This window comes from Macaca fascicularis, chromosome 8 (assembly GCF_037993035.2).
Source record: "Macaca fascicularis isolate 582-1 chromosome 8, T2T-MFA8v1.1".
Classification (NCBI taxonomy): Eukaryota; Metazoa; Chordata; class Mammalia; order Primates; family Cercopithecidae; genus Macaca; species Macaca fascicularis.
This window is the reverse complement of record NC_088382.1, coordinates 130302995-130315185: the sequence shown is the minus strand read 5'-3', so window position 1 is coordinate 130315185 and position 12191 is coordinate 130302995. Positions and strand designations below refer to the sequence as shown.

Below are 12191 nucleotides of genomic sequence, written 5' to 3'. Positions count from 1 at the left end.
TTTGTTTTCTTAAGTTATTTTTGTTTTCTTAAGCTTTATAAAGGTAATATACACATATGGTTAAACATGAAAATGATATAAAAGAGTAATAAATAAATAGTAAAAACCTATTTCTTAATTGTGGCTTTTATTTCCACTTCCCATAGCTAACTAGTGTTAACAATTTCTTATATTTCTACCCAGAAATAATTGTAGGCATATAAGCACATATATTTATGAATTTATATACAAAGATATTATAGTATATGTATTGCTTTCTCCTTTTATCCCCACTAATAATAGATCTTACAGGTCTTTCCACATCAACACATCTATCTATCTATCTATCTATCTATCTATCTATCTATCTATCTATGTAGATATATTTCATTTTTTAAACGATGATATAGATGTCTTACAATTTATTTAATCTGTCCCTGTTTAATGGATATTTACATTGTTTCTAGTTTTCAGCTCTTACAAATAATTTTTTTGCTATTACACATTTTCTCCACTACAAAATATGTTCTTATATGTATTTCTTTGTATGTTTCCTTAACACTATTAAATTGAAAACCCTATGATTGTTTCTCAACAGAAAAATGGCATCATGGGTAATGAATGTGGCCGCCATATTCCTTACATCTATGTTGAATAATGTATATTTAGCCTAAGTTGTACTTTCTCACTCTGTGCACATGTTTTCAGCCTTTTTCCCAGAATGCAAAACTTAAAATCAGAAAATGTAAAAGTTGTCACAGTTGAAAAAAGCTGGACACAATTCTCAACTGTAGGATGTCATAACAGCAAGTTCTAAGATCCACAGAGCTATATAATTTAAATAATAAGATAATTACCTTGCGTGGAACAGAAATTCGGAATCTCGTTGAGAGTTTAAGAAGTTCAGTATTAAGAGCTTATCCAATTCAAGTCTATTTCAGAAACATAATCAGACTTTCCAGAAGTTCAGCCATGATGTATTAAAAGCACTTATTATCTTTTTGCTTGCAGTGAAGTACATGCGAGAAGCCACGCCCTATGTGAAGAAAGGATCCCCAGTATCCGAGATTGGGTGGGAAACGCCTCCGCCTGAATCTCCTCGATTAGGGGGCAGCACCTCAGAAACCCCATCATCGCAGTCCTTCTCCTTCCACAGAGACCGGAAAAGCATCCCCCTCAAAATGTGCTACGTCACTCGGAGTATGGCCTTGGCCGACCCTGAGAACAGGTAAACAGGGTCAAAACTCTCCGCTGTATTGAGCAGCTCCTTGACCTCTCAGGCTAAATGGGGGCTTTCACCAGGTTGCCCTCATGTTCTGAAAACACATCATGGCTTCCAAAGAAAAGCATGAAAGGGCCATGCTGAGAATAGTGTGTGTCTGTGTGAGAGAGAGAGAGAGACAGAGACAGAGGAGAGAGAATGTATACACTGAGCACTGGTTCTGGAAAGAGTTGAAGAACTAGAATCAGTATCCTAAATGTCTTCAGGGCTCATTACCAGTCCACATGACTTAGGCCAAGTTTCTTAAACCACTTAACCTCAGTTTTGTCATCTCTAAGATGGGAATAATTGAAAGAGATGCTTTGTTGGGTTGTGAGAATTAAATTAGGAAAGCCATGTGATATAGTTTGGATGTTTGTCCCCTCCAAATCTCATGTTGAAATGTGATCCCCAGTGTTGGAGATGGGGGTCCAGTGACAGGTGTTTGGATCATGGGGGCAGATCTCTCATGAATGGCTTGCTGCCCGCCCCGACGTAGTGAGTTCTTGCTCTATTAGTTCAAGTGAGAGCTGGTTATTTAAAAGAGCATGGCATACCTCCCCTCTCTTTCTTGCTTCCTCTCTTCCCATGTAACTTGTTGGCATCCCCTGCCCCTTCCACCATGAATGGAAGCTCCCTGAAGCCCTCATCAGAAGCAGATGCTGGTATATAACCTGCAGAACCATGAGCCAAATAAACCTCTTTCCTTAAATTCCCCAGCCTCAGGTATTCCTTTAGAGCAATACAAAATGAATTAATGCACCATGTAAGGTGCTCAGCACAGGAAAACTTTCCATGAATATAAGCTACAGTAATGTTTCTTATTAATGTTAGATAGAAATAAGCAAATTCACCTTACTAGGCCTCAGTGCTGTCAACTGTATACTTGGAGGGTTAGATGAGAGTTGCTTTAAGGCTATTTTCTACTTTAAGCATCTCTTTATGCTCAAGAGAGCAAAAGGAGTGGCTTTGGTCCAAGTCTGGAATGCTGTTTCCCAAAGTCGGTACATGACTTTGCATGCCACAGGCTAGATATATCACCCGACCCATGGCAATTATAAGGAATGCAGCCAAGAGGAAGTAAAATTCAGGGTCCCTCATCCCCCAGAAGTTTTACTTTAGCTCAGTAGAAGAGAAAACGTACATTTTAGGAGGAAAATAAGAGAAATAAAGAGAGTGAGGAATTGAGCCAGCAAATGGGGAATCTTGGTGACCTTTGCATCCACATTAAAGTGCTAAAAATAGGAACCGCTCGACTGGCCCTTATTTAGAATGTGTGTGGGACAGCTGCAACCCACCCGAATAGAAAGTATTTGGCTAGGCTCAGAGTTGCTGATGGAGAAAAGCAATCGGGAGTAGGGGCAGGGAGAAAGTTGCTTCCTTGGCCCCCAGCTCAATGTCTTTTTTGTTCTCATCTCAGTTACTCACTCTAAAGACGCTGCCAGGGCCCTTCTGGCTCTGGCCAGCTGCGAGATCCTTCTACCCTGCTCTCCCTACTCCTCCTGTATTAGTTATTTCTGTACAGGGATTGGCCAGTTGTACAAGAAAGCCAGCAAGTATTGGCAAGAGGGGTAAGAGCAGACAGATTGGGAAGGACACAGAGCTCATCGCTGGTCCACACCCTGTTCTCTGTTTTGTTCCCCACAATTTCTGCAGAGTTCCTGGGCCTGCAGTCGATGTCCTGGTTATTCTAAGTCTCCTTTTCCCTGGCCTTTTACCCACCCAATAAAACAAGTCCCATCTCCCAAGGATCTAATGTCAAAGTTTTCAGATGTGATGAACTCATGATGTAGTATTGAGTGCCTATGATGTACATTATACTAATTAATGTAGACCACAGACTGCAAAGTGGCAGCCTATAGGTATACCCAGCCTACAGATATGGTAAAATGCAGGCTAAAAAATGTCCAAGGTAAAATGTCCATAAAGTAGCACAAGGAAGGATTGATTTATGTTAAAGGCCAGAGTTCACAAGCAACATCCAGTAGTTATGAATACATACCACATAACAAAACAACAACTTTTAGAAGGGAAACTGCAGAAGATGCAAGAAGAAATAGATAGAAACATACCCATATTAGGTATTTCAACATATACTACTTTCCATCCAAGTAAGGGCAAGTAGAGGACACAGGTAAATACAGTAATCCCCCCTTATTCATGGAAGGAATGTAACAGGACCCACAGTAGATGCCTGAAACCATGGAGAGTACTGACTCCTCTATACACTGTTTTTTTCCTATACATACATACCTATGATAAAGTTTAATTTATAAAGTAGGCACAGTAAGAGATTAACAACAGTACTAATACTATAGAACAATTATAACAATATACTGTAATAAAAATTATGTGAATATGGTCTCTCTCTCTCTCAAAATATTTTATTGTACTTATTTTTGGACTGCAGTTGACCTCAGATAACTGAAACCATGGAAAGTGGAACCATAAGTAAGGGACGACTTACTATAATTATTTAGAAGACCCAAACAACATGATAAATAAGGTAGATCTGAATACATTGCAAACTCTTTACCTTGATAATAGAGAATATACTTATTTTTCAAGTCCACAAAGAACACTGACAAAATTAACCACAGATCAGGTCACAAAGAAAATGCAATAAGTTCCATTAGGTACAAATAATACAAACAATAGCCTCTGATGACAGTGGAATAAAACTAGAAAATCAATAACAAAACCAAACCACACAAAGCCCTTTGTTCATGGGTTTTTAAAAGCTCTCTGTAAAATAACTCTTGGGTCAAAAGGGAACTATAAACTGACATTGTTGCATTTCTTCAAAGATAAATAATAATGAAAATAATGCATCCATTAAATATGAAGAGAAAGAAGGATAAAGAGAGAGTGTAGAGTGTGGAGTCAACTAGACACACAGTGGAATCTTAGTTCTATCCCTTATATGTGAATTTAAGCAAGAATCTCATTTAATTCAAATAACCATCCTAGGTAGTGGGAACTCTTCTCTCTACTTTATAGACGGTGATACTTAGCTGAGAAATGAGAGTTGAAGCAAACGGTAGATCTCAGATTCAAACCCAAGCCTAGCTGACCCCAAGCCCAATTTCTGAATCATCACACACATTGCCTCTAACTTCGGCACCTGGCAGAGTAGCTCGCCTGAACTGTAAGCACCTTGGCCAGGAGTTAATGGTCTCCTGGGAGCTAAAACCTGCGAACCGATGACAAATGCCACAGCATCTTGGGGCTAATCCTCTTGGTTGGTGACACACAGGTGCCTATAGTCTGATTAAAAACTCTAATGTCCAATTTCTCAAATACAAACAGCCATAGAACAGCAGGCAGGATTGCTGCTCTTTCTGTGAAAAAGGTCACCCAGCAGGCATTGAATCCACAAGAATATGTGACTGCTAGTGGCTGTCAGTAATTACAACATATTTTTATTATTCCACCTCTTAAATATCTCGTTTTTCATATTCAGCTCTTCACAGCCACTTCCCTGAACCAGGCCCACATCCTTAGGCCCTGAGAGTATTTGGGTGTTTCTTACAGGGTGTTTTGTTGGTAGTTTGCTCTTTCCCCGTTTCCCACCATGTACTCTGTACCTAGCTAGCCAAGGGAATCTGAAACACCTGAAATTTACCCCTTCCGTCACAATGGCTGTCACTTGCACTCACATCAAAACTCCTCAGTATTGCATTAAAACCCCTTTAGGCTTTAGATATTCCCTAACTGTTCAGCTCCTCTCTACCTCATCCTTTCTGTTCCAGCATCCCCTAAATAATTTGTGTACTTCCTACAATTGCCTTCCTGACAACTTCCTACTTGCCCTTTAAGCCTCAGGATAAACATTCTTCTCGGATATCAGTGTCTCACTATACCTTCTGTGTCAATTTGTTCATTATAGCATGCTTCATAATAACTTGTGATTTTTTTCTTACATGCCTACTCAGTTCCTGAGTCATAAGCTTTCTGAGCTCTGAGACACTCCATGTTTTCATTTTATTACCCCAGATATCTAAAACTTTGGCATTCAAAACTATTTTTGTTCATAAATGATAAATAGTATATTTATCTGCTCATTTTTCATATTCTTCTCTAAAAATGTCTTTTGAAAAAATCTTCCACTAAATAGTTTTGGGAATAAGGGAATAAATAAAAGCATAGTTCTCTTCTAACAGACATAGGAAGCTTAAAGAAACCAGGAAAATCCATTAACCAAGCCTGTCACTGGATTGTGAGCAGCTGTGCTACAACGGGGAGTTTATGAGGCTTTAAGTCATGACTCTTTGTACTGCTGCGTAACAGAGTCCACTGTAGATTTTCATGGTTAAATTATGGAAAGATTGACATCATCTTTCTTGGGAAACAGCGTACATCTCTATTTATGGTGCACAAATGAAACATTCACAGAAGGTGCTGTCTTGGTTTCAAATGGAAAACCTCTGCTAGGCTGCACTGTGATTCAGAGGGGTGTGATCTATTAAGTCCTGTAAGATGCCTGGATACGTTGCTACAAGGTACCCTTAGTGATGTCACCACAATCCAGTGCTTGAGTTTCAGCCACAGAAGATCAGAAAGTTGATTTAGTTGGCATAGTGTTAGCAGATCCATCTCTAAGGGGTTGACTCACATTAACCAAATAGACAAAATTTGCTTATGATGAGCAACACCATTGTCAAATAGATGGAAATGCCCACATGGGAGGATCTATATGCCCTCTCATTGTGAGCAGGCTGTATTGAAAGACAAATGTGAATATGAGCAGAATGCCAGAACCCTAAGTATTAATAACTCAAACGATGTGGACTTTCAAAGCAGAGCAATGCACTCTTTCTGAGTAGATAAGCTACACAAGAAATTATATTGTCATGAAAGTGATTTGGTGAGTGTGGAATCAATAGAAGGTGTGCTAATAGACCTTAGGAAGTATGTTTTAGACAAGTAAGCTGAAAGCCCTCCCTTCCAGGACAGGGAGAGCCTTGCCGAGGTGACCCTTACGTAAATTTCTGCTTTGCCAAGACTCCTACTCCTTTGGGCTGTACATAAATAGCTTGAGGTTTCCCATGTGGCCCTTCCCTGTCCTTTCATGGCTAATTTATCCCCTTCAATTCACATGGTTCTTTCTTCCTGTGAGCACAAAACAGTGGATTTGGGTTTTGCTTATCAAATTTAATCACTTTTCATTCTAGGCTCCTTCAAGTTGTTCTCATAGTACCCTGTTTTGCGTTTTAGATGATTGGAAGTACTTTAGTTGCACATTTATAGACAGATGGTCTTTAGTGGCTACCAAGAGAGGAATCGTTTTACCAGTTCAGCCTTTCTCCCCTTTTTCCCAGTGTTTGGGGGCACATTATTGCCCCCTCATGTCTTATATAGAACTCTCAACTGTATTTATTAAACTTTGAATACTGTTGAAACATTTCCTCCTTTAGTGCACGAAGAGTGAAGATTTATGAGGTACTTTTTCCTGTCTTTTCTCCTCTGTCTTTGTTTATGAAAAGTGCTTCTCTTTTTAAGAGGCCCACAAAGTATGTATTTTCTGAATGTAGTTTCTTCATTCTTTGTTGGGCACATCATGGTGGCTTCATAATGGAAACTATTGCCAGAACTCATGATTGACATTACATTTTGGAAACAGAAAAAAATATATATAAAGTATATGTATATGGTGCTGTAATAAGTAATGTTTTACATATGTAAAAACAGGTCCAGATTAAATGTATGCTTGTATCAGTGAATAAAACTCTAGGGTTACAGTTACTGTAGAAAATATGGGTTTAAATCCCAAGTCCGTTACTTATTCCCTTTAAGTAAATCATCCAATCTCTCTGATTTTCAGGCTCCTTCTTTGCTATAGTCTTAATGTTTGTGTCCCCCCACCCCCTAAATTCATACATTGAAACCTAATCTTTAATGTAATAATATTAAGAGATGAGACCTTTGGAGGCAGTTAGGTCATGAGGTTCATACTTCATGAATGGAATGAGTGCCCTTTTATAAAAGAGGCTAAAGGGAGCCTGTTTTCCCCTTAGACCATGCAGGGACATATAGTAGGTACCAACTATGAGGAACGCACCTTCACCACACACCAAATCTGCTGGTGCTTTAATCTTGGACTGTCCAGTCTCCAGAATTGTGAGAAAAAAATTTCTATTGTTTGTAAACTACCCAATCTAAGATATTTTTTATAGCAACCTGAATAGATTAAGAAATTGGTACAGAATTAGGGTGTTGCTATAGCAAAGACCTAAAAATGTAGAAGTGGTCTTGGAACTGGGTAATGGATAGAGGCTGGAAGAATTTTGAGGTATAATGCTGTGAAAGGAGATTTAAGGACAATTCTGGTGAGGTCTCAGAAGAGGAGAGCTGTAAAGAAAGCCTCAGTCTTCTTCGAAATTATCTAAGTGGCCATGGTCAGAATATTGGTATAAATACGGTGGTAAAGGCAATTCTGATTAGGTCTCAGATGGAAATATGGAACATGGTATTGGACGATGCAGGAAAGGCCATCCTCATTATAAAGTGGCAAAGGACTTTGCTAAATTGTGTTCATGTCCTAGAGTTTTGTGGAGGGAGGAACTTATGAACAATAAAATAGAATATTTGACAGAAGAAATATCTAAGCAAAGTGCTGAGGGCATGGCATGGCTTCTCCTGACTGCTTATAATAAAAGGCAAGAAGAAATAAATGATTAAAAATGGAATTTATAATCAAAAGTGATGCAACACTTAAAGATCTGGAAAATTCCCAGCCTGACCCTGTTGTAAATAATGAGAAAAATGTGTCCTGGAGAGAACACAAAGAGTGTAGCCAAATGAACCTTTGATAAAGAGATTAGGATGAGTAGGTGGAATCCAGATGCTATTTATTCATCAAGACAATGGAAGATTGACCCTGAAGGCATTTGGAGATTTAAGACTGCCAGGGCCTTGGGAACAGAACAATTTAATGACTCTGCTCTGTGCCTTGTGTTACATTGATCCTTGGCTGCCCCAGTTGTGGCTCAAGTGGCCCCAGGCATGGCTTAGGCTACCCTCTGGAAGGCACAGGTAGTAAAACTTGGCAGTATCTGCAAGGTGCCACTACACCAATACACAGGGTGCACAAGCAGTGAGGACATGGCTATCTCCACCTAGATTTCAAAGGATGCCATGTGGAGCCTTGGGGCCCAGAAAGAGAACAGAGGTGGGACCACCAAAGAGAATCCCCACTAGGGCAGTGCCCACTAGACCTGTGGGGCTGGTATCATCACAGAGAGCCCCCATTAAGGCAGTGCCTAGCAGAGCCATAAGGGCAGAGCCACCTCAGGGACCAGACCTTCCACCAGTAGAGCCATCAGTGTGGAACTCATGCCTGGGAGAGTTGCAGGCATGCAGCTTCAGCCCATGAGAGCTGCCACATTGACTGTGCCCATCAAAGCCATCCAGGTAGAGCAGGGCTACCTGGAGCCTGGGGGGCCCAACCCCCATCCCAGTGTGTCTGGAAGGCGGGACTTTGAGTCAAGGAAAATTGTTCTGGAGAATTAAGATTCCATTTTTGCCGGGCACGGTGGCTCATGCCTATAATCCCAGCACTTTGGAGTGCCAAGGCGGATGGAGTACCTGAGGTCAGGAGTTCAAGACCAGCCTGGCCAACACGGTGAAACTCCGTCTCTACTAAAAATACAAAAAATTAGCCGGGTGTGGTGGCAGATGCCTGTACTCCAGCTACTCAGGAGGCTGAGGCAGGAGAATTGCTTGAACCTGGGAGGCAGAGGTTGCAGTGAGCCGAGATCATGCCATTGCACTCTAGCCTGGGGAACAGAATGAGACTCAGTCTCAAAAAAAAAAAAAAAAATTCAATTTTTGCCCTGTTGGGTATAGATTTGGTCAAGACCTGTTATTCCTTTCTTTCTTCCTATTTTCCCCTTTCTCTCCTATTCCATGCCTGTTCCACCATTGCATTTTGAAATACATAATTTGTCTGATTTCACAGGCCTCCATCTGGAGGGAAATTTGCTTCAAGATGAGGCATATCTTTGAGTCTCACTTATATGTGATTTAGACAACATTTAGAGAGACTTCAGATTTTAGACTTTTGAGTTGATGCTGGAATGAGTTAAGAATTTTGGGGGCTATTGTGATGGAATGAATGTATTTTGCATGTGAGAAAGACATGAATTTGGGTGTGCTAGGGGCAGAATGTTATGGTCTGAATGTTTGTGTCTCCCCAAAATTCATATGTTGACAACTCATCTCCAGTGTGACAGTATTAAGAGATGGGGGCTGTGGAAGATGATTAGGCCATAAGGTCTCCACCCTCATGAACAGGATTTGAGGCCTAAGGGTGCCTATTTGCCCCTCCTGCTACATAAGGACACATAATAGGCACTATGAGGCTCTAACCAGACACCAATCTGCTAGTGCCTTGATCTTAGACTTTCCAGTCCCCAGAACTGTGACCAATGAATTTATGTTATTTATAAGTTTCACAGTCAGAAGTATTTTGTTATAGCAGACTAAGACATTACCTAACAGACTAAGACATTATCTATAAAATGTGGCCAATGATATAATCATGTTTGATTTTTATGATAGATGACTTAATGTTGGCATCCTCTAATTCCTGGCAGGATAACTATGGGGTAAATGTAGCCTTCAGTCAAACTATCCTCCTTGCTGGGTGCAAGAAAAGGGGATTTTTTTTTCTCTGTACTCAGAGTCCAGGAGAGAGAACTGGAAGGTCAAGCTGTCAAGCAGAGATTATTTTGTAAGACATTCTTTCACAGACATTTTTAAGCCTTTTGAGATTTCTGGCTTTTTATAGAGACCTCAGTTCCGTTTTCCCAACTCATGGGTTCTCAATGCCTTAACTATCTTTTATTTGTCAAATTCCAAGTCCTCAGCCCACCTACCACTACCTGACCCACTACATGCTACCTGTCTCAACCCCACCCCTACGCACTTTCCCAGGGATGCTTTATTATTAGCTTAAATACTCACCATTCTGATTTTTAATGCCACCCCCACCCCCTTTTGTTGACACCTGGGAGTTTCCTTTTCTTTCTTGTAAGATCAGCATTACACAAACAAGCACACTTTTCTTACTATACTTTATCTAAAAAACCCAGGTGTCAGTAGCAGAAGCATTCCTGAATTTATGTAGATCATTATTTTGCTGGAACTGGAAACCTCCTGAAACATGGCAGTGGAATTGCTTGTAATTGGCTATGTATATCAGGAACAAAAGTCACTATTCTATTTTTTCAAGTGTAATTTAACATAAGAAGTTAAACATTTACCATTCAATTTAAAATTAAAAACAAAAAACTATGAGTATTATTTTTTGGATAATTTACCTCCTTCATTTGAAATTATGGACTGCCCTCTACCACCAGAGCCATCATTTTGGTCATGCTTTTTCAGCTATCTATATACCTACCTATTTGTCTGTCTATCTATCTATCTATCTATCTATCTATCTATCTATCTATCTATCTATCTATCATCTATCTACCTACCTACCGACCTACCCACCCACCTACATACATGTCAGTATTTGCTTCTCACTTAGAGGACCCATGTGAAATACTTTGTTACTGTAGAAAGGGTATACATACAAGGAGAGGTGATGTTAGCCTTGGATTCAACAGTGTGGACCCTCTGCATTTGAGAAATTTAGGGAGTAGAATACATAGTAACATTTCAGCAGTCGTTTTAATGGTGGTTGGGAAGGAGAAGTTCAGAGAGGTTGGATTAAATTAGTCAGAAATTTGAAATAGGAAACAAGTGCTAAAGGGTTGTATTATTTTTAAGCATACATCGTGAATGAGACTAAGTGAAGAAGTACTGCCTGGTGGCACTCATAACAGACCTAACAAAATAGATCATACACTCCCTTTTTTAAGTTATTTTAAGTGAAATTTTAAATGTTATCAAAATGATAAAGGCAGATAATTTAAAACCCAAATAGATCTAAAAGATTTTTTTAAAGCAATGGGAATTTATTAATTTTATGATGTCTTCCTCTTTTTGTTATCTGTCTTCACATGTCTTGTTAGAAGGATGTTGGAACTTCTAGATTGATGTTGTAAGGTTGTTTTTTTTTCTCTATTGCTTACATCACATTTTTTTTTACTTTATTTTTTAATCCTTCTCATGAATATATTTTTTTACCTTTCACCTGTCATATTTTGGCTCTTTTTGTTTTCTGAATTTTTTTTATAGAATTTTGTTCTTTTTTGGATGTCATATTTTCTGTTAATTCTTGGATAATAGTCTCTTTTTTTTACTTTTCTTTGTATTCTTTGTTCCTCCATTTACTGTTTTCTGTTTGTTTGTTTGTTTGTTTGTTTTTATCTTTGTCTTCTTTACTGGAGGTTTTCTTAAATGTCTGGTGATCCATTGCTATCTGTTCATTTCTTGCACTGAGAAAAATGTGTTGGAACCTATGTGGGGAGTTGGGAGGGGGATGTCAACTGGTGAGAATTCACATGGAATTATTGCTTGGTGAACCAAACCTTACCAAGAGATCCCTCCCAATTCTGCAAATATCAGTGTTTAGAAGCTTTACCTGGGTCTGTTCAGTCACTTATGGGAGAATCATTCTGTCTTTTTGAGTGTGGATTGGCGGTAGATAGTGAGAGAATACCCACTTTCCACTGTTCTAAGAATCCCAACACTCAGCATACAGACTTCATTTAGGGCCTCTTTTCAGGGCTATATCAACCCCCACCCTGTCTCTGGAGGTTCTGAGCCCATGCAGGTTGTGCAGAGCCAAGGGACTCACATCTGGCTGGAATTCTCTCTTTGTGGCCCTTTAGGTTATAGGATTTTATACTCTTCTTCCACTCTGCAGAGTCAGTAACCTGGCTCCATTGCTGTCTGCCCTCCAAACATGTTGTGCCTGTCTTATTCTCTTGTGAGTTTAGACCTCCTTTACTGTCTTTTTACTGGATCTTATAAGAGGCAGAAGATCAACATGAAT

General features: G+C 39.5%; 1 protein-coding gene across 3 annotated transcripts in view; it reads left to right on the top strand.

Moving 5' to 3' along the window:
• The window catches only part of SNTB1 (syntrophin beta 1), a 276718-nt gene that overhangs the window by 116504 nt on the left and 148023 nt on the right, over positions 1 to 12191 (top strand). For all 3 annotated transcript variants that reach the window (XM_015454815.4, XM_073999360.1, XM_073999361.1), the window contains exon 2: positions 991 to 1207. In XM_015454815.4, the coding sequence (XP_015310301.3) occupies positions 991 to 1207 (217 nt within the window). The remainder of the gene's footprint in view (positions 1 to 990; positions 1208 to 12191) is intronic.